General features: G+C 38.4%; 2 protein-coding genes across 9 annotated transcripts in view; one reads left to right on the forward strand and one right to left on the reverse strand.

Annotated features, from left to right (window-relative positions):
• The first annotated feature begins 1,939 nt into the window (after window positions 1–1,939).
• On the forward strand, window positions 1,940–11,777 carry LOC134755265 (sulfiredoxin-1). Its single transcript, XM_063691779.1, has 3 exons — window positions 1,940–2,046; window positions 9,056–9,186; window positions 11,098–11,777. Exons 1-3 carry the CDS (start codon window positions 1,995–1,997, stop codon window positions 11,305–11,307), a joined length of 393 nt encoding a protein of 130 aa, XP_063547849.1. The 5' UTR covers window positions 1,940–1,994; the 3' UTR covers window positions 11,308–11,777.
• A 2,452-nt stretch (window positions 11,778–14,229) lies between these two features.
• LOC134755146 (spectrin alpha chain) overlaps window positions 14,230–23,746 on the reverse strand; it is a 69,833-nt gene continuing 60,316 nt past the window's right edge. For 3 of the 8 annotated variants that reach the window (XM_063691633.1, XM_063691628.1, XM_063691625.1), the window contains 8 exons: window positions 22,283–22,430; window positions 20,836–20,950; window positions 20,155–20,178; window positions 18,050–18,162; window positions 17,242–17,391; window positions 16,112–16,282; window positions 15,828–15,997; window positions 14,230–15,622 (listed from right to left, as the gene is read on the reverse strand). In XM_063691633.1, the coding sequence (XP_063547703.1) occupies window positions 15,494–15,622; window positions 15,828–15,997; window positions 16,112–16,282; window positions 17,242–17,391; window positions 18,050–18,162; window positions 20,155–20,178; window positions 20,836–20,950; window positions 22,283–22,430 (1,020 nt within the window). In that variant the 3' untranslated portion in view covers window positions 14,230–15,493. The remainder of the gene's footprint in view (window positions 15,623–15,827; window positions 15,998–16,111; window positions 16,283–17,241; window positions 17,392–18,049; window positions 18,163–20,154; window positions 20,179–20,835; window positions 20,951–22,282; window positions 22,431–23,746) is intronic. The other 5 variants (XM_063691626.1, XM_063691630.1, XM_063691631.1 and 2 more) reach the window with 2 other exon arrangements.

The raw sequence follows: 23,746 nt of genomic DNA on the forward strand, positions 1-23,746 counted from the left end.
GAAAGTTTTTTTAAGAATATTCTTAACAGGTACGAACAATCCCCAACTATAGTCTGTTTTTTTTAGATTAGAAATTTTATAACCTCAAAAGTAACTTTTTTCCTCCAAAATTAAAATTATAATGATGTTTACTTACAAATGATTGTACCGCAATAGTAGGTATCAGGAACCCTAGAAGAATTTCGGAAGAAAAAATTAATTACCACAATTACCAATTAGAGGTTAAAAAAATTCTAATCTTTAAAAAAACGGTGTGTTTGAAACCTGGGTGTAGAAAATATTCGAAAATATTTATAGTATAAAACATAGTTTTATGTATTTTTATTTGTAATAAATACTTATTAATAAGTTTAATAACCTTAATAATTGTCTATTGCAAATCACTTAGTATAGTTCCAACCTTCTGCCGTAATAAATTCTAATTATACTTGCCTTATAGTATAAAAGCTGAATTTAATTAATGTTATTGAGGGATCTAAGCTTTATAGTGTAACAATTTTGAGAAGAAAAAAAATTCTATACCTTTATTACTTGCCAGCCACCGCGATCCTTGTCATAGTCGGGGATTGATCTTACCTGTTAAGAAAAACTTTCGCTTTTATACTAAGACCGCGTAAGTAAGTAAGTCTGGCCGTCACGGGCTCTTGGGCTATTATTTGAATATCAGTAATATCACATACAATAGGGTATTTGACGCCTAGTCAAATCAGTTTCTTTTTCGAACTGTCAAAACGATTTTGCTACTATTGAATTTATTATGAAACACTAGCATGTGAAGTGTATTATATGCACGAAAACAAGTTATATTTTTGTCTTTTAAAAATATGTCTCATTAATAAATGTATCAAAATTGTCTCAATTTTCTTAACCTATTACTATAGGACCTATATTATTGACCAAACAGCATGTGGACGGTGACAGATGTCAACTCAATACCATTTTTCGAGATTTTGCGTTTTAAGGTTATAAATTGTATGGAGATGGAATCTGTCACCGTACACAAGCTGTTTTAAAAATACTATTTTGTCTTGTTTATTTTTTAATCAATTACGGGGTAGGGAGCCCCACTTAAGTATTTATTTTATTCTGGTTTTAGTATTTGTTGTTATAGCGGCAACAGAAATACATCATTGATTTTTTCAACTGTAGCTATCACGGTTCATGAGATACAGCCTGGTGACAGACGGACAGACAGACAGACGGACGGACGGACAGCGGAGTCTTAGTAATAGGGTCCCTTTTTTACCCTTCGGGTACGGAACCCTAAATATCATGTACCTATATCTGATGGCCAGTTTCAACAATGTATCTTACATGAAGACTTCAATTTTACATGAAGACGGTTACATTTTTTTTTTAATTCCCACTAAATTATTTTTAAGTCTCTAGAGTCATTTCTCTAAAGGGGCCCACTGATTGCCAGTCCGCCGGACAATTTCGGTCTTTCAGTTGTTCGGAACTGTAAAATTTTTGTTCCAACTGACAGGCTGATATCGTCCGGCGGACTGATCAGTGGGCACCAAGTTAAAAAGGACTCGAGCTTCTACTTCTGAAAAACTGAGTCAAGTCAGTCTTAAAGTAGAGAAAGGATTCTTGTCTTAACCAAAACTAGGGTCATTACCACGAATCGCAAGAATACCTGCAAAATTAGCTTGACCGTAAGCTTTGACTTATCCGCCGTATGTACATTTGGGAAATTAGTTAGAATATGCGCTTTAATGCCACCATAAGCATAAGTCATTCGCGATTAGCGATAACCGAGAACGCTACAAGCTTAGTATTATTACTTATCAGAAGAATCGCCGATTACTGTTGTTTTGATGTGAAAACCCAATAATTCGACAACATAACATAACAGGTAAAGTTGTTTGTTTAATGTCTTTATCAGCCGGTCACAAATAGGTAACGATGACGAATAGGAAGCCTTCGCCTAGTTCGACCTCAGTGCCGCGCCAACATTCTAAGGGGGCACACGTCGTTTTTATTCAACTCTCATGTTAAGATCTATTTGCAATTTAAGTAATTCCGTGGCCGCTGTTAAAACTTGTAAGTACCTATAGTTTTATACCTACGTAGTTTTTAATTTTACGCGGTTTTGATCGGTCTTTTTTAATAGTACCTAGCTTTTATGCTCTTATCTGTGGTATTTTCATAATGACAAGCAAAAACACAATACAAACAATTACCTTGGAAATAATATAACATTACTTTGTTATTATAAGTTATAAGCGATTTCATAATTGCACAAGGTTAAATTATATTGTTGAGTCATGAAGTCGGCGACCGCTAAAAATACAATAAAACCGGCCAAGTGCGAGTCGGACTCGCGCACGAAGGGTTCCGTACAATTACGCAAAAAACGACAATAAAATGACGTTTGTTGTTTTTGTTGTTATAGCGGCAACAGAAATACATCATCTGTGAAAATTTAAACTGTGATAGCTAGAACACAGTTCATGAGATACATCCTGGTGACAGACGGACAGACAGACAGAAAGCAGAGTCTTAGTAATAGGGTCCCGTTTTTACCCTTTGGGTACGGAACCCTAAAAACTACATTGCGTGTGTAGCGGGTAAATCTGATGAAAACGATTAGAATTTCAGATGAAACTGCGTAATGTATGCATATAACACTTTCTATACGATCGATTACATTATATTTCGTCACTTCATTCTTCAGAATATAATTTTATATTATTAGTCCACAAACTGCAGTTTTATTAACAATAGCATCTAAACTATCATCTGACAAAGTATCAAACGGGAAGCGATGACGCCGATGATTAAAAACAATTTTCTTTTTTACATGTTCATGTGACCAGCTGACGGTCTTTCCACAGCGATACAATCGACTGACGATTTTGTTTATTCACAATAGCATCTGAACTATCATCTGACAGAGTATCAAGCGGGAGGCGATGACTAAATTTTTTTAATACTTTATTTTCCTCAATGTCTCTCGGCCGATTTTCTATTGTAATTAACACAGTACTTAACTGTAAGAATCATTGGATAGTTTAACCTGTGTAATAAATAGAATTGTTATTATATCTTGAAGTTGTGAAACACAGTTGTACATAAGTAGTACTGGATAACTGGAACTGGAATATACACGGTGGCTAAAAAATAAGTGCATTCCCGTTGCCAGTGAGGTTTTGGGATTATACAAGAGCCAACGGATAAACGAGCCAACGGATAATAGAGAAATATAATGACATGTCTTTTTGTTATGGTATTTAGAGAATGGTAGTACCTTACACGCGTTCTCTGATCTGTTTTTTTTTTTATATTGACTGTACTTGTACCCTAGATATAAACAGGCTTTATGCGAAAGTTACCTCGTCCTTTATAGGCAACCTAGGTCGGTACTAAACTTAGACAAGAAATGACCGGTTATTAGTAAGCAAGCCCGAGGTAATGTCATCTGACCCGCAAACGACACTGACTGGGGATGCAGGCGAGGTGCTTAAAACCATTTGAACACAACTTTATTGTATTAGCGTTTAGCGTAGCTCTCGTCTTCAAAAACTGATAAGAAAGTTTTTTTAGGGTTCCGTACCTTAAAAGGAAAAAACGGAACCCTTATAGGATCACTCGTGCGTCTGTCTGTCCGTCTGTCACAGCCTATTTTCTCCGAAACTACTGGACCAATTAAGTTGAAATTTGGTACACATATGTAAGTTTGTGACCCAAAGCCATGTAACGTAAACAAATTAATTTTAAACACGGGGGCCACTTTTGGGGGGTAAATGAGAAAATTAAAAAATAAAGTTAAACTACATCGTGTTACATATCAAATGAAAGAGCTCATTGTGAGAATCTGAATTATTTTTTTAATTATTTTTAGATAAATAGTTTAGAAGTTATTCAAGAAAATAGGCAAAAAATTAGTATTCCCCTCCCCCCTTTATCTCCGAAACTACTGGGTCAAAAAATTTAAAAAAAATACACAAAATAGATCTTTATAGATCACCGGAAAACCTATTAGAAATGTGCAGTCAAGCATGAGTCGGACTTAATTACTTAGTTTTTGATCCGACCCCTACGGGTTTTTTAAAGACATTTCACATCAAAAATACATTGTTGTGTAATGTACGGAACCCTTGGATCGCGAGTCCGACTCGCACTTGGCCGGTTTTTTTATTGACTAAAGTGGCAAAATCATTTGATGCAAATTTTGCGTTGTTTTCTCAAGTTGGCTGTTGGCATGATTTTGAGTGATAATGACATTTGAATGTGGTTTGTATCGTTTTACATTTATGCATATAGCTGATATACAATCTTTTTTGGATAAAATGCAAGGAATCGAATGGTATCTTTATTTTATTCCTTTTTGGAAATTAAAAAAACTAAATTTTGAAACTTTTAGATCCTGTAATTTTGTATCATTTCCATATATTATTTTGATATCCACATTATTGTGATAAATTGCTCATTTGCTATTTTACTAGATTTTGTTATAAAATTCAACATGTGTCATCATCCCTATTGTTGCATATTCAAGTATCTCGGACTCTTAATGCTTCCTCTAAGATTTAATTCTTAGATTATTCAAGGGCATACAGAATGAATTAAAGCTAGTCATGTACTATACTTGCTAATCAACATTCAATCTATCGCCTGGTGCTTTTAAATTACTTATTCATCCTTCACATTTGCGATATTTTCTGAAAAATAGGTACAGTAGTCTGTAATGTCTGTATCAATAGTAACTAGTTCACACAAAAACGAGCCTAAACTTTAGGTTCCAATAGTTTTACAAATAGAAATATAACCCCACAGTTCACGTTCAGAAGTAGAGTATACTTATTTGAGACTGACGTATAAAAACATATATTTTGTCAAGCTTTTAGATAATTGTCGCGTAGTCTCTAACGCTATTGTATTGGTAGGTCAATTTTATTAACTGAATCTTTGTGGCTTTGACAAAGGACTTACCTTTTTGTTTGAAATAGGCACATTTGAAGCGCACACGGCCTTGCAGAGCCCGCAGGAATGTTGGTGAGCTAAGCTATTTTACTATCAACGAAAGCTAGGTGACCGGTCTGGGGTGGTCAGTATACTAGTTTGCACCGTCTATCGACACACTTTAAAACTAAAAATGAAGATTTATAAAAGTACGATAAAATGTATTTAAATATGGATAAATGTTTTTTTTATTTGCATTAATTATTTTTATGATTTTGATCCATGTTCTTTCACTGATGTGCGTTAAAATTGTTAAATAACAAACGAAACCGTCAACGCCATCTAGTCGAGAATGGTTCCGGTTGTAGTGTTTATACATCACTTATTTAAGTTATAACAAGTTATAGGAATACGCTTGAAAGCACCTAAAACAAACTTGCACTCGACGTAACTACTAAACTAAGATAATAGATGATAATAAGTATTATCAAATAAAAAATTACAGTAAAGATACATATTTAAATGGTAATCTTGAACACAAATACGACTGTAATCAATATCGGTGTGCTTTGCATACAAATCGAAAACAACTTTATTTTCAGCGACTTTTTTACCTACGAATTTGAGTTACCTAGAGGCCAAAGTGACCCAAACGTGAATATATGTTTATCAATTATTTTATGCTATATTATATGTATTTAACAATTCGCGCTATAATCGTATGATATAACAGACTTACCGGCCCCGTCGAGTCAAATGTTTAGAAATTAGCACTGTAGGTATACAGTACAATCTCACTAATCCGGCACTAATGCTGACACAAAAGCCGGATTACTGGAAGTTAGAGCAAATCTGCATATTCTTTTGATATGTTTTTATTATGTCTTAGAAAAGCACATTACAAAAATACTAAATTCAAAGAAAAACTTAGCAATTTATAAAGAGATTGAAGTGCGATAATGTAAGCGCACACAGTAAATTAGGATATAGAAGGATCATGGCGGCCGCACCCCAGTGTGATCTGTTTGCGTCTGGATGGGTATATGTGGATGTGGTATGTGTGTACCGAGAATGCTTGAAGTATTGTAAGATAATGGATGATAGGCTAGCTAGTGCCTTTTTTTTATATAGCACGACGGTGGCAAACAAGCATACGGCCCGCCTGATGGTAAGCAGTCACCGTAGCCTATGGACGCCTGCAACACCAGAGATATTACATGCGCGTTGCCGACCCTTTAAAAACCTGTACACTCCTTTTTTGAAGAACCCCATACTGTAGTACCTGTATGTGATAATACCTAGTTTCTTATGTTTTGTTTTTATGTATTCTTGTTTTGTTAATTTGGTAAAAAAAATAATTTCTCGGTGTATTGGTGTAAACTGTAATGCCGTGTAAATAAACGTGTACACAATGTGTGTGTGTGTGTATGTCAATAAATAAATTTCTACCCCAAGTTTAGTGCCGGATTACTGGGAATACCGGACTATCGAACCGGATTGCCAGATTAACGAGATTACACTGTATATTGTAATAAGTACCCAAGTATATATTTTTTCACCTCAGCAGCTCGAACAAGCCTACTTTCGTCACTCCCTGGAGTGAAACAATGTAGCTTTTTAATTTAGTGAAGGCCATGAACTTCATACTTTTATTACATTTTTTTTATGGTATGGTACGGTACGGTACGGTACGGCGGTACGGTACGGTACGGTACGGTCCGGTCCGGTCCGGTCTCGTCTCGTCTCGTATCGTATCGTATCGTATCTTATCGTATCGTACATATTATAATACTTTTTTTTCTGTTTATTCTGTGTAATTCGAAATACATTTTAACCTTCAATATGTTCTCACTACTGAGGTGAAAAATTATGTGTGCAACACGAGAGCAAAGTTATTTTACATCTCGTGTTTTTGAGTCCCTCGCTTCGCTCGTGATTCAATTATAGAATCTTTCGCTTTCTCGGGACTCAAAATTCGGGACTCGCAAGAAAAACCAACTTTTCTCTCTTGTTGCACAAATAACTATTGAATATCTGAGGTGAGCAAGAGATGAGAATACCTAACACCTACCTTGTTCAATATGCATTCGCAAAGGTCAGCCTGACCACTGGCTGACTTTATTTACTTCGGCTTGCATAGATAATGCCGTAATCTTGTTTGATAATAATTAAAAAAACCGGGCAAGTGCTTAACCGGTTAACTCGCGCACCGAGGGTTCCGTACAAACTTTCAATTTTCTCAAGTAAATAGAATCACGATAGACTTGACCAGAAGTATACTAAGCGTAATTGTGTACAGGGCCATCTATCGGAAAATTGGCTAACTAATTTGCGCGACCTGTATGTATGTTTTGGTTTTTCTAGGATACTTAGTTCTTTATCATGTTAACCGATTTCAACAATTTTTGTTTTATTTGAAAGAAGGTATTTTTAGTGTAGTCTCATAGACATTTCAATTATAACAAACATCCGCAAATGGGCTTAAATTGCAAATTAAATTAGAAAATATTTTTTGATAATTATATTTATGCTGTAATATTTATGATAATGTTACTATGTAAAAATTTAAATAAAAAAATGTTTTGTAATGTTCAATTCGAGCTCTTTCAGATGATATCCCACTCAACCTAGTAACTAGACTGACTTTTTGCCCCCTCTTTATATGGGGCATTATTCATAATTAATAAAAAATAAAAATAAAAAATTACACTTCAAATCTGTTAAGGTTAGCGCTGTTCATAACTATTCCAAATTACAAATCGATAGCTTCAGTAGTTTTCAAGATATTTAGCAATGTGATAGACAGACAGACAGAGTCGTACCATAAGGGTTCCTTTTGTACTTTTTTGGTACGGAACCCTAAAAACACGTGATATCATAATAGATAAATTATAAAGATAATTATACCCAAAGAGTATAAAAATATTGATTTTAGGTACCTGCCTGACATTTATCATATCATTTGTAGACGCTGTCAAAAGTGTGTCAACACAATAGGGAAGGTTGGGGAGTAGATAGTGATTATAGGATAATAATTTTTAACACACTTGCTCAAAACGACGTTTTTATTCCACCGATTTTTGGCTCATAATCCTAGATATTAAACACGCGTGCTCTTTCAGTGTATTATTCCACTCTTGCTTTTTCATAATATTATCCGACTGAGTTAAGAAGCTGATTGCTAATAATATGCATGGAAAGGGAGCCTTCTTTAATTGGTCGGACTGGCGGGCACGGGCGCGCCCGACCGCCTGCGCAGTGCGCGGCCCGGCCCTTAACACACAATACTAACTGTTTTAACTATTCAAATTTGATTAATATGAAAGTTTTTTTTTTCTCGCAAGTGTGTTGAAAAACGTCGTATGAAACGCGTGTGCATTGGTCATTACACACATCGGCTTTCTTATTGCGCGCTCGCTTACAGCTCGCGCGCATAATATCGCCTCGTGTGTAATGACCAACTTAGCAGACTTGTATCATAATGTACTATTATTACGAGTATATCCTTTTTGAGGTCGGTTTTTAAAAGAAAGTATCCTAATATCCTTCCAAGATTCTCAAACTAGATATCTTCGTACGATTTCCTTCATCTAAATCGGTTCAGAGGTTTAATCGTGAAGAGGTAACAGTAAAAAAACAAAAAAAACCGGACAAGTGCGAGTCGGTCTCACCCACCGGGGGTGCCCGTACTTTTTAGTATTTGTTGTTATAGCGGCAACAGATCTGTGAAAAGTTCAACTCTCTATATAGCTATCACGGTTCATGAGATACAGCCTGGTGACAGACAGACAGACGGGTATCTATTGTTTTTCCATATAGTTTTAAGTCATAATGTATTGTTTGTCCACATTTTCGTTAGTAATAATTTGGTTTTTCTCATGAACGCGTAACTTATTGCCATAAAACAAACCTTACCTAAATCTATATGATAACCTGAAGAAAATCCTGACAAGTTAACGGTTTCAGAATTATGACATGATAATATGACATCATTTCATTGACTTTCAATAATTATGTCAAAGGGACCCCCAGACAGACGGACGGACAGAGAAGTCTTAGTAATAGGGTCCCGTTTTTACCCTTTGGCTACGGAACCGCATTTATAGCATCATTAGGGGTGATTATAATTATGTACATTTGTTTACAGCAGCAAGGATGACAAGCGTACACAGCGCATGGAAGGAGGAGGTGTACGACATCCCGATCTCTGTGCTCATCCGGCCGTTCATTCCCGAGCTAGACGAGAAGAAGGTCCTGTCGCTTATGGAGACTATTAAGGTGATTACTGATTAGGTACCAATGGTACCATAAGTACCATTGCCTCAAACATAGTAATACATTTAACCCTTTCACTAAAGCCCGGTTCACATTTGTCTGTCGTGTCGTGTTGTGTTGTGTCGTGACGCATATCGGTTTCATACATTTAATATGATTGCGTGCACATTTGTCTGGCGCAGCGTGCATAAAATAAATATTACAATGCATGTGCTCGAAAAGTGCGTTTCCTACGGAGCTATATCATGCGGAAAGTACTACTTTTTCGCACTAGTGCTTTTTGTTTTCAATTTTTTTTTACAGTACATATGGTGCTACTTTCTCGCATTTAAAAAAATGAAAACAAAAAGCACTAGTGCGGAAAAGTGCTCTTTTTCGCACTAGTGCTTTTTGTTTTCATTTTTTTAATAATTAAACTTATTTGCCATGATATGTTTTTTTATTTACTCGCACAATGCATAGTAAAACATTGTATGATACACGTGCGTAAAGATGATTTCCGACTCGTATTCCTTTATACACTCGCTCGCTTTGCTCGCTCGTGAATAAAATTCCGCTCGTCGGGAATCATACACTTTCCTCACTTGTTGCAGAAATAGCTATTATTTATTTGGGATCACCAACAGACAAAAGACATTGCGGTTAGATGTTTGTCCAATTATAGGTAACCACACCTTATCAGCTTAAATAAAAATAAGTTAGTCTTTGTACAGTCAGCTGCAAAGAAAAGTTAGTGCAAATGTACATATTTACATACTATATTTCTACTGTGTAGGTAAGGTACTAGGTACCTACTTGTGCAGAAAAGTGCTGTGAAATGTCTACAATTTTGATACTTCTCAAAATTACGATAGGTATAGGTATTAAGTCACCATCGGAAATTATTCTACCACCACTGTAAGTTTTGTTTAAATTCTGTCTAGGTCAACGATTCTTTTTTCACGTCACCTATTCGGAAAAGGGCTTTTTCACATCACCAATTCGAAAAAGGGCTTTTTCATCCCTGCCAGGAGGGATCTAAGTAACACTTTTCTGTTCTAGGACACTGTTTTTAATTTTTTTGCACATTATTGTTTTTTAGCTTCACTACATACTCGTAGTATAAAACAAAGTCGCTTTCCGCTGTCTGTATGGCTGTCCCTATTTATGCTTAGATCTTTAAAACTACGCAATATAATATTGTATAATTTGTAAAGGTTTTGTGTAAATTTGTTGAACTACCCCGGGGCGGTTCGCTAGTAAATAATATTTTTAAACATCATAATTACCTCATAGGTGAAGTGAAACGCAGTATGTGTCATATGGTAGCAAAATTATTTCCATCTTGGGGTAGCACACTTGAATTCTCACTACGCTCAGTATTCTACTTTAGAATCCTGCCCTTCGTTTAGGATTCAATAGACGACCTCGCCGTAAATATGTCATTTTGCTCCCTTGTGGCACAATCTACTATTCCTTCCCTCTTAGGGAGGATCAGTGGCAGTTTTTTTCCCTGCTAGGAGGGATCAACGTGACACTTTTCTGTTCTGCGACACAACTTTTTTTAGCTTAATAATATTTTGAAACATAATAATGTGAAATAATAATAGGTAATGTGAAAAGCATGTGTCATAATAGTTATTTGTTTTACAAGGGGGCAGTGGTTGTTTAACCGCTCGTGTAATATTGATACCCGAGCAAGCGAAAGATTCCAAAATTGAACCACGTAGCAAGTGGTTTCGTAAAATGGAATCTTGAGCGTTGCGAGGGTTACAAGGCACGAGGGTTAAACAAAATTGCCCGCGCCGTCAATATGTCATTTTGCTCCCATGTAACACAATCTACTATGCCCTTTTGCCCTGATCGACTAACATAATGCAAAGAGTTTAATATGATATCCAAAACAAAAAATAGCCCGTTTTTTCAAACTTTCAGAAGGAAGAAGAAGCCGGCAACGTACCCCCGATAGACGTGCTCTGGATCAAAGGTTCTCAAGGCGGAGACTATTACTACAGCTTCGGGGGCTGTCACCGCTACGCGGCGTACAGTCGGCTTCGGCGCGAGACCATCCCGGCCAAGCTCATACGGTCCACCCTGACCGACCTGCGGACGTATCTGGGTAGCAGCACGCCCGACTTGAAGTAGACTCACTGCCTTATATTACTACAATTTCGGGGGCTACCACCGCTACGCGGCGTACAGTCGGCTGCGGCGTGAGACCACCCCGGCCAAGCTCATACGGTCCACCCTGACCGACCTGCGGACGTATCTGGGTAGCAGCACGCCCGACTTGAAGTAGACTTACTGCCTTATATTACTACAGTTTCGGGGGTTGCCACCGCTACGCGGCGTAGTCGGCTGCAGCGCGAGACCACCCCGGCCAAGCTCATACGGTCCATCCTGAGCGATCTGCGGATGTATCTGGGCAGTAGCACGTCCGACTTGAAGTAGACTTACTGCCTTATATTACTTCAGTTTCGGGCGCTGCCACCGCTACGCGGCGTACAGTCGGCTGCGGCGCGAGACCACCCCGGCCAAGCTCATACGGTCCACCCTGACCGACCTGCGGACGTATCTGGGTAGCAGCACGCCCGACTTAAAGTAGACTTACTGCCTTATATTACTACAGTTTCGGGGGTTGCCACCGCTATGCGGCGTAGTCGGCTGCAGCGCGAGACCACCCCGGCCAAGCTCATACGGTCCACCCTGAGCGATCTGCGGATGTATCTGGGCAGTAGCACGCCCGACTTGAAGTAGACTTACTGCCTTATATTACTACAGTTTCGGGGGTTGACACCGCTATGCGGCGTAGTCGGCTGCAGCGCGAGACCACCCCGGCCAAGCTTATACGGTCCACCCTCACCGACCTGCGGACGTATCTGAGTAGTAGTTAGCAGTTAGCACACCGGACTTGAAGTAGACTGACTTTACTTATCTTTAGGCGTGAACTAAAAGGTACATCCACACCGCTCAACTTTAGTGGAGCAACATTGTGCAACAAGGTAATAGTTATTTGTTATACAATGGTGCAAAGTTGTATTTTACCCGCGAGTGAATCAACACACGAGAATTAAAATACATTTGCACCCGTGTGTAACACAAAACTTTTCACCTCACTATAGCGAGGAAAGTGCAACATCCACAGGCGTTAGATCATCTTCATCACTGGAATCACTAATTTTTTTACGATATTATAACAGAAAACTCTGAAGTTGTGTATTTTTACGCGAGTCGGTGAGAAAAGTTTTTAAGTAGAAATTTTTTTGACAATGTTGACATTTCTGACGTATGAAATGTCAACGATGCGTTTTAAAATTGCATCGACTCAACTTGTGCGATCAGAATTATATTTAACATCATTATAAAAAAACAACGTTTCTTATGGAATTTTAAGGTGTATGACTTAAAATCATTAAATAAAGCTAAATTTGGTATGTTTTATTAGATTCTCAAACCATTTATTTAATGATAATTAATATCGAACCATATCGAACGAACCATTATCATGAGCGTTTTACGTTTTGTTATCTGTCAAGCTACTTAAACACGCTCCATCCAAGGTCAAATTACTTTCCCCACTAGTGGATAAATCGCGTTTTTCCCCGCTTTTTTCGAAGGATAAAAGACAACTTTCCGAGCTAGTGAGGGGAAAAGTTACTTGCTGTTGCTCCGCAAAAGTTCACTGCGGTATGGACTCTGAAGACGCTAAATTTGCACAAACTTTGCAGTAATAATACATACATATCCCTAAGCTCCATATTTGACGTTTGACGTAGCACTTGGCAAATTGTAGGTACCTACATTGTTTATTATTTCCATATAATGGAACCCGTTTTCATACTCGTGTGTGTACTTTGTTATGCTATTAATTGTGCCCACATTGTCGCTTGTCAATAAGGTTGATTTTCAATTGAAGCTATATGGAATTAGCGCCTTATTGATAACCGATAATAAGTACCGATTTGATTGAGAATAGCACAATTTATGAACGTGTTAATAATGAAATGTTTGTTGTTAAGAAACTAGTGAACCGTAGATGATAAGATATAAATTCTGTTAAACTTGTAAATACATAATCTAATCAAACTGTTTGACTGTATTTTGTTTTAGTAATCCCAAACATGGACTACATAACTAACTTAGCGGTTTCACTCACGTGTTTTAGTCACTTGCGCGACATGTTTCGGAGAGCCTAGGTCTCCATTTTCAAGCACCAACAGTGCCCGAGTGAGAAGCGGTCACGACGGTTGGGCGTCACGTACTGCCCACGGCAGGCTCTCCGAAACATGTCGCGCGAGTGACTAAAAACACGTGAGTGAAACCGCTAAGTTAGTTAAGTTAATATGTCTCACGATAGTTTAAATTCGATCATGGACTACATTTTTATCGAATCCAGAGAGGGTCAGAGAGGAGGAGGAGGAGGATGCAGTTCTAATATGCAGTTCTGCACTCCGCACCCCAACTAGAGAGTCGACGTGTATTTAATTTTACTTCTTTCCAATTTGTTGTGCAGTCAGTCAGTCAGCATGTTTGAGCACCAACGGTAAAGTTAGGGTTCTATAGTGCGACATAAAATATTAAAAATTAAATAAACTGGAACTAAAAAAATTCCATACTAAATTGTTGCCATGTTTAAGCATTTTACGTCACAAATGAGTAGTTTACGAATCTTTCGTAAGGGAGTAAGATCCCTATGGGATGGGTCGAAGTGTACCTTAGTGTACGCAAGGGCCCCCGAAAATCATATGATTAGATAGGGCTCCCTACGATACATAGTTTTGTTAACCCATATTTTTTAATGAAGTGCAACATTGCTAACGAGGTTTGATAGAGTATGCATGACCAAGGAAAATCTGCAACGATTTTGATAGCATACGCAGTGCAAGTGTTATTTATACGTCATAATTTCATAGAAGTTTGACGTTTAAAATAACACTTGCACTGCAAGTGCTGTCAAAATCGTTGCAGACTTATCTTGGTCTAACTAGTCAACATCAACTTTCTTGTCTGTGGAACGTTAATAAAATACATAAATAAAACGGTAATAATTAGATAAAAAATTGAAATAAATATTTATTGATTGTTAATAATGGAATACAGAAAATAAAGTTCTTAGCGACAATAAACATTTGTTAGGCTTAAGAATAGTAATAATTTAAATACTTTATCGTATCGAGGCACCTAGTTGCTGGCTAGAGCTGATAAGTGAGGGAAGGGGAAAATTCTTATCTCTCTGCTAGTCCAGAGAGAAGGAACGACATCCCATAGTCGAGTACGGACTGATATTGTATAAATACTGTGTATAACCTATTTACTGCCTATGTACAGTAAAAATGACATTTTACGACTAACTTTTACAGGGTTTTGGATTTGAAGAAATTCAACCGTGATTTTTATACAGTAAAATTTCTAAAACTTCATATTAAAACTACGTCACAAGTCACATTTTACAATATCATTTATTTAACAACGATAGCTACTAATAATCGATTCACTACTAGAAAAATAGACGTAGTTTGTATTTGTACTTTACTCAAGCAGCTTCATTAGAAAGGGACAGTATAATTAAATCATCAGTCCGTAACGTACGCGGTACGGTCCGTAGCACTACGAAGCGACACACACGTTCCAGAACGCTCAGCCGAGCGCACGCACTATTCAGCCTCAGAGCAACACAACTATTATTTAAAACTTTAAATGCTTTATTTGTTACACTTATACTGGAATATATGAGTGCTAACTTGCTAAGCACGCTCCGTGCAGTACTAAACTGTTAAAATATATATTATTTATTCTGCTAGTCGGCGACACGTTACCTGACCTGTTTCCAATTGAAATTAGCTTATACATTATACACGATTGAGTTTAATATGCAGAATGGAAATACAAACCTTTAACACTATTTATGAATTAGTGTTAATAATACTTATGAGTAATGGGAGGGTATTTAGGGGTAAAAAGTGGAAACAAGTCATGTAAAGGTGTGAGAAATGTTGCGCGGCTTTTGAAATGTCTATTCTAAAGGACATGTAAAATTGGTTCCTTCTAAACGACATTCAATTATAAACAAAGTGGAAAGCTCTGAAATGTGGCATTGGCGTAACATCTAAGCCAGGCCTGATCAAAGCAACTCACTTTTCACTACAATCGACATGGTATAAATATTCTAGGTACAATTCATATTTGTCTTAGCAAACTAAGACTTACCAGTCGTAGAATTTATCAAAAGGTAAAATCTGGGGGTTCAGCAGACGTATCCGCCAAGTACAAAATTAAAAATAAGAGTGTATGTGTATGGTTTAATAGGTTAGTACTGCTACGGTGCGGGTGCTTAGTTTTGGAACAGCGTGCGCGTGAAGTCGATGTAGTCGAGCGCGTTGGGGATGGGCCGCTCCGTCTTCTGCTCCACGTAGGGCTTCATGCGCGCCACGCAGTAATCCGCCATCTCCTTGGTGAGGTTCTGTGGAGCGGGATTGGGAATTAGAAATAGATTCTGAAGTATAGTTTGATGAATAGGTCGGCTCGTTTCGATGATGTCATTATGTGAGCCGTTCACATTTTGCCTCCTTTTTATTACTGTCAATGTGCACGTTCGTCTCCTCGCTTACCACGACATGTACCGGGGGAACATGTGACATGTCCGTTATAAAGGACACGGAACTCACCGCGTAGAGCTCGTCCTTGGTGACGTAGGCGCGGTCCTGGTGCGCGGTGATGGCGCGGAACGCGTTCTCGATCTCCTCCGAGGAGTGCACGTTCTCTGTCTCCTTGCTGATCATGAACGCCATGTACTCCTGGAGGGACACCTGCCCGTCGCGGTTCGGGTCCACCACGTCTGTTGGAATGGATGTTTTTGTTACATAATTGTTCATAAACAATATTAAAATTGGTATAGATTGATCTAGCTTAGTAATTCGATGGATATACAAACAAACAGTATGATACTCACTGAGTATGGCCTCGAACTCGGGGTCGGGCTGGCCCTCCTCCACCATGGGCAGGTCGTAGCCGAGCGCTCTTAGGCACGACTTGAACTCGTGGTGGTTGAGGCGCCCGGACCGGTCCTTGTCGAAGTGTTTGAACATCATCGAGAACTCCTTCAGTGCGTCCTCGCTTACGCCTGTACAAAAATACAAAAAATTGTAATCCAGTCAATTTAATCCAGTGTATAAGCTGGTGTCTCGAAGGTCCTACAATAATCCTCATAGACACTTCTTTAGCAACAGAGTGGTCAAAGCTTGGAACAAACTCCCGGCCCGAAGTTTCAATGAGTTCAAGAATAAATTAGATATAGTTGGTGAAGCAAATCTTGTCAGTAGAAAAAGGCGGCAAATTTAAAATAAATGTAGGCGCGAAGGGATATCGCCCCATAGAAAATTTGAATTTCGCGCCTTTTCCTACTGACAACATTTGCTTGACCAACTATAAGCACAAAGCAAATTCTACTCAACATTGAGAACTCAGTGAGACTCTGGATACAGGCATTATCAGTTATTTAAAGTGCCTGCCTGCATTACAAATAACAGTAATAATTTAATGTGTATCTTGACACGCTAGATTATAGTCTTAATACATTTAATATTTCAATTTTAAAACTCCTTTCAAATTGACGATCTCCTTAGACGACCGCGGTCGACCGGTCTGGCCTAGTGGGTAGTGACCCTGCCTGTGAAGCCGATGGTGCTGGGTTCGAATACCGGCAAGGGCATTTATTTGTGTGATGAACACAAATATTTGCTCCTCATGGCTGTTTTCTATGTATATAAGTATGTATTTATCTACATAAGTACATATGTATATCGTCGCCTAGCACCCATAGTACAAGCTTTGTTTAGTTTGGGGCTAGGTTGATTTGTGTAATATTTCCCCTAATATTTATTTTATTATTTTTTATTTATTGTTGAAAGCTCTGTATGTATGGTACACGGTAAGAGAAACCACACTAGCGTCTTCCGATCATCGGCGTCCAGTCAACTCCATGGCTACTGATTGACGCAAACTTGGTGCAAAACTGCTTCACTGCTGCCTAAAACAGTACCTATTTAACATATGTTCAAGACTAGGGAATATGTAACTCACCAGAATGGTTCCTGGCCTGTATCTGCTGCTCCAGGTTGTGCTGCATGCGCATGGACAGCTGGTCGAGCTGGTCCCACTGCTGCGCCAGCCCCACGGTGCTGTGTTCCGTGTAGCGGTTGTCCAGGATGAGGTGCTCCTCGAGGGCGGCGCCTGTGCCAGAGGATGGTTAGTGTGCGGTAGTGGAGGCGGGTTTGGGTACGAAAGGTAAATCTATTCCCAAGTTATTCAATAAGTCACTGCGACGCGCGAAAGCAAATGAAAATTTAAATACTCGACGCTTCAAGCCACTGGTGTGCGAGTTAGATAACTAGATAGTCTTCAGAAACTCGACCAAGACCCAACTCATTCGTAACATAAGTTGCAGATGGTGACAGATGGAGAGACAGACAGACGGACGGACAGTGGAAGTCTTAGTAATAGGGTCCCATTTTTACACTTTGGGTACGGAACCCTGAAAAGCAATGGACTTGGTACTTAAAAACCTCGGAAGTTTTTTTTAGCGCAGTGTCTCGTGTGAGTAGATTTCATTTATGGTTTATTTTGAATCTAAAATAAATTTAATATTTATCGGTTATTCACAAACCGCAATCAAAGATCAGCACTGTTTGTTTTAAGTCGGTCACATATTATTTTTACGTTTGACATTTGTGGTGGTCATTTTCGTCTACGAAATTAAAAAAACCAGATTTTATTTTAAATAACACTGGCAGTAATAAGTGTCACGCAAAATAGGCGCCAGTCGTCGAGTTGCGAAAAATCGCCCGAACTACAATACAATACAATACAACACTGGACTGGCAGTAGTTACCCAGCTCCTCGAGACGGCGGAGATCGGCGCGGCGCGCGCGCACCTCGCCGGCGCGCTGGCGCAGCGTGGCCAGCTGATGCTCCAGCGAACCGGTGCCTTCCATCATCGATGTGCTGCGGTATCATTATTACTATGAATCTCTATTCAAAGAACCCGGCTACCAAAGATAGATATAACTCCGTAATAGATGGATACAGTCTAAGTAAAAAACGTGCCTCGAAAATCATGAAAATTTGATTCTCGTTCAGAGGGCGCTACTAGTTTTGGCCTACAGTCGTATATATGGCGTTGACGGTTTCGTTTGTTATTTAACAATTTTAACGCATATCAGTGAAAGAACATGGGTCAAAATCATAAAAATAATTAATGCACATAAAAAAAATCATTTATCTATATTTAAATACATTCTATCGTATTTTTATAAATCTTCATTTTTAGTTTTAAAGTGTGTCGACAGACGGCAGTGAATTTACTGGGGTTACAAAATTTACTATGACAGTACCGCTCTAGTATAAGTTACTCTATGCGGCTACTGACGGTCAGAATAACTACTGTTAGAATCTTGAGCGTAGCGAGGGACTCAAAAAACACGAGATGTGAAATAAGTTTGCTCTCGTGTTGCACATACAATTTTTCACATCGGTAGTGAGAACATAAAGGTTAAAATGTATGTCGAATTACACAGAATAATACAGAGAAAAAAAAAAAGAATTTGCAATAGAAGTATGACGTGGCAGTTCATGGCCTTAACTAAATTAAAAAGATACTTTGTTTCACTCCCTTAAAATGGAGTGACGAAAGTAGGCTTGTTCGAACTGCCGAGGTGAAAAATCCGTCGCACGCGTCCGCTCCAGTTAACGTTGCTCAAACCAGTGACCGTTATCAGTATAACTAAAAATCTAAATATCTCATGCGAGATTCACAATATTTCTTTGATGTTATAGAATAGTATTTAGGTAAGGATAATGATTGATCAAATTAGCTAAATTAAGTGCAAGAATATACATAAACAACCGTGATACCGAAATTGAATACCGGCATAGAGTAACTTATACTAGAGCGTTACTGTCATAGTAAATTTTGTAACCCCAGTAAATTCACTGCCATCTGTCGACACACTTTAAAACTAAAAATAAATATTTATAAAAATACGATAAAATGTATTTAAATAGGAATAAATGATTTTTTTATTTGCATTAATTATTTTTATATGATTTTGACCCATGCTCTTTCACTGGTATGCGTTAAAATTATAAATAACAAACGAAACAGTCAACGCCCTCTATACGAGTGTAGGCCAAAACTAGTGGCGCCATCTGATCGAGAATCAAATTTTCGTGATTTTCGAGGCACGTTTTTTCCTTAGACTGTATCCATCTATTACGGAGTTATATCTATCTTTGATACCGGTTAATTTGTATGAAAAATATACTGGTATTCGGTCCCTGGCTCAAACCGTTTTTCGTTAATACGCTCCGTGCAACCGCGACAACTAGCGGTCGCCCTAAACGCACTATGGAGTCTGTTGACTCTTTCTAATTCTGAATATATGTATAATTAAATGTAGAATCAATTCATCAGTTAGTTATCCTGATTCTGGCTATTTGTTTTATCTATTCCATAAGATTAGGTGGAATATAAATTACATTCAAACATTATAAGAAATAGATATTCGAACCGATATCAAAATAAATAAGAAAACTAGAAAATAAAATGTGGTATTTTCTATAAAAAGGGACCTTATTGTTGATGGCGATTACGCCATTATAAACGATGCTCCGATATAAATGCAATGACGCGCGACGCTGTGCGGCGTAAGCGCCATCGACAATAAGGTCCCTTTTCATTGAAAATGCCCCAAATGACAAATAAAACAAAATGTTTTTTTAAACTGTTATTTTGTTTTGAAATCGGTTACACGCAAATGTTACACATCGATAATTAGTACATCAAAAGTAGAAATATAGAATTGAAAAAGCTGAAAAAAAAAACCGTGTTGTCACGCACAGAACGACAAGAAAAGCTTCGCCTTTTCACAATGTCCTTCAATTTTAACCGACATGTGAGGAAAGGCGGGTTATGTTGCAGTTCCGGCGGTACTTTACCCGTCCCAGCCTAGCAGTTGGTACCTGCGCATCAAGGCGGTGTTAGCAATTCCGTATTACGACAGGTAGCTCAAAGTAAATATAATTTAAAGGGCTTTTCAAAATACAGTATGTAACACAGAAATAAATATATAAATATACCATAGAAGACGCAAATGCATCTACTTCGCGTGTCCGAACCCCGACCAAGCGTCGAGGTTGACCGTCGCTCTCTACAGTCCACGCCGCCGGTTGCTGCAGCCGGACGTCCGTGAAAACTTAATAAATGCATCGTTGCATGATAATTAACCGCAACAGCCTAAAAATTGCGAACACCCAAAGGCAACCACGATTTGTATTGAAACCAAGCGTGCCGACTTTTTCATACAAAATTTACGCATAATATAATTTTAAAATTACTTATCTGTGATAGGAAATATGTTCTTGCCTTTGGGTGCTCGCAATTTTTGGTTTGTTGCAGTTAATTATCATGCAACGAAGCATTTTTTAAGTTTTCACGGACGTCAGGCTGAAACAACTGACGCGCGTGGACTGTAAAGAGCGACGGTCAACCTCGACGCTTGGTCGGGGTTCGGACACGCGAAGTAGATGCATTTGCGTCTTCTATGGTATATTTATTTCTTTGGGTAGCCCTCATTGATTTTTCTGTGTCGATACGACGGGATTGGACTAGATACTGACCGGGTCTCTGTTAGCCACTGGTGGAACGCGTTGGCGTGCTTCGCGAACTCCTTGCGGAGCTTGTCGTTCTCCTCCTGGCGTTGGGCCTCCTTCGTCAGTTCGATGTCGCGCTCGGCTGCAAGTAAACGATATAATTAATGGCTTAATTAAGGAGAAAATAGTGCCATGCTTTGTACTTATCAACGACCGGGTGGCATCGTAGGTAGGAGGCGATGGCAAAATACCGAAATTTATAAGAGTGAAAGAGAAAAAATCCTATGCTGCCCAAATTTTATATGAATATTCTTTCTCTTACCCCCGGTCGCCCAGTGGCGCGTCTATAACTACTTGTATATATTATGTCTATGAATTAATATAAGGCTCAGAGATGTAGGTAATCAGGACTGTGCAGCATGAAGTAGAGTAGATTAGTCTCGAGCATGAAGTTTTACATTTGAACGAAATATTTTTTTACTTGAATGTTTTTTACCGTTATATCATGTTATAAATGCATTTCCGTCATTAAATTATCATTTAAATGCTTAAAATAATAAATAAAAAGTACAAAAATTTGCCCGCGTAAAGCTAGTGAGTGAAACGCGGAAAACGTCACGTGACGTCACGCGTTCGACAGATTAGTTCACATAAGTGGCATTAGTAGCAAACGTCAGTTGGACCGTCCAACGTGTGACGTCATCGCGTTCTGTCGAATTCGCGCGTTAAAAAATTATGAGCGTTTCAACCACTAGACTGGATAATGACATCAAACAGTTGCCTTTGAAAATGTTCAAAGTAAAACTAAAAGCATGGCTCGTACAAAAAGCCTTCTATTCCGTTGAGGAAATACATGACATCTTTTGAGTGAGGTAGGTGCATGATAATTATATTATAATATTGACTATGATTGTTTAAACTTAGCTTTAGTTGTAAGTTTAGTTTTTTGCAATGCCAGATGCTGGTGAAATATGTGTTACTTATGTATAATATTATCTGACCACCTTTTGTACCATATTTCATGCAAAATAAAGTTATTTGTATTTGTAAAAATTTTCAACATTTTAAATATGTATATTTTTATAAAAATAATTTGAAGGTTTACAATAGTATTTTTATTTTTTCCGGTATTCAAACGATATAAATTATGATTACAAAAATTTTAAATCATCCATGGAGCTAATTGTTGAAAAAAAAAACTAGGTATATTCATGTATGTACTATCTGTCGAAGGCAAACATATCGATCCAGACAAATGGCTCAAAAATATGTTAACACGACTTTATTGTCTAAGGCGTAACAGCGTACACACATTTTTGAAACTTTGGGTATGTATATATACTGTCCGCGCGCCAATTCCGTGCATTCGGAAAATGACACCACTATGTCATGACGCCCAACATTCCTAACATTCCTCAGCCGTGCAGGGAATTCGCGCGCGTATAGTATTTATGCCGTTGACTGTACGACTGACCAATGATCTTGCGCAGATTGCGCCACGTCTCCTCCAAAGCCTCCATGGTGAACCAGGTGTAGGGGTTGGCACCCACGTTGAACGACTTGATCTGCTCGTCGAGAGCCGCCAAGGCTTCGAAGTCGCTTTGGGCGGATGACAGTGACGCCTGCGCAATCAAATCATTATAAAACATTATTGACAAACCGTGCAAGCTCAAACAAGTAAGAGAGAATAGAAACGCCGTCATTAACATCCAATAGGGAATATTACGCGAAACTCTGCGTAGACTCGTAGAGGGCGCCATGGCGCCACTACCACGATCTGAGGGTCTACGGTGAAACAAGAAAATTTCTTTATCTAACATCTCTGTCACTCTTGCATATTCGAGCGATAAAGAGGCAGATAGCGAATTTTCGGATTCGCGTTTCCCGGTAGGTCCTCTGTAAGCAAACCGGCTTGGTGCATCAATGTCATATTTTATTATTTCTGAAAACCTGTCAGAAACCTGTTAAACGTACAGTATGTATAAGTTACTCTATGGTTTACTAAAAAGGCTAGTTCTGCACTGGTGGCAGAACATTGCAGTATTATCCCCTATTCGTGTGGAAATATGACGTTTAATACAAAGAAATTTTTTAAGTTCCGCCCAAGGGCCTGACACTCTTTAATAGAGAAAGATGCGATTTCTATAAGAGGAAAGAGAAAATAGTGCCATGCTTTGTCCTTATCACCGACCGGGCATTTTTAACCGCCTTAAAAAAAGGAGGTTTCAGTTTCACCCGTATGTTTGTATGTATATATGTTTGTTCGCGATTATGTCGCGTTTGGCTGAACCGATTTTAGTATACATACATGGATGTTTAAACTAATATTTTAGCCCAAAATCTGAAACAAATGAAGTAGGTATTCTAAATCTATATTCATATAAAATTTGGACAGCATAGGATTTTTTCTCTTTCACTCTTATAAATTTCGGATTTTCTCCATCACCTCCTACCTATGATGCCACCCGGTCGGTGATAAGGACAAAGCATGACACTATTTTCTCGTTCCTCTCATAGGATTCGCAATAAGACTATCTTTTTCTATCAAGGAGTGTCAGGCTCTTGACGGCCACGCACCGCCCTGCCCCGATTCGAATTACCTCGCCCCGCGACACCAGATTGACGACCTTTTGAACACATACTTAATTATACGAACGGGTATACCGGGTCGGAATTTAAGGTAAAAATAAAAACAATGAAAAGTAATCGCGGACCGCGGTAGACCCGTTCGTATAACAAAATAACTTAATTTCATGGTCGGGTTATGGCATCATAGCAAGGAGGCGATGGCGAAATACCGAAATTTATAAAAGTGAAAGAGAAAAAGGATTATGCTGGCATACATGAAACTGTCAACACATGGATATGCCTTTCTCTTACCCCTGGTCGCTCGGTTTCATGTCTATTCTATAACTACTTGTATAATTAAACTTTTGTA

Source organism: Cydia strobilella, chromosome Z (assembly GCF_947568885.1).
Source record: "Cydia strobilella chromosome Z, ilCydStro3.1, whole genome shotgun sequence".
NCBI classification, from domain to species: domain Eukaryota; kingdom Metazoa; phylum Arthropoda; class Insecta; order Lepidoptera; family Tortricidae; genus Cydia; species Cydia strobilella.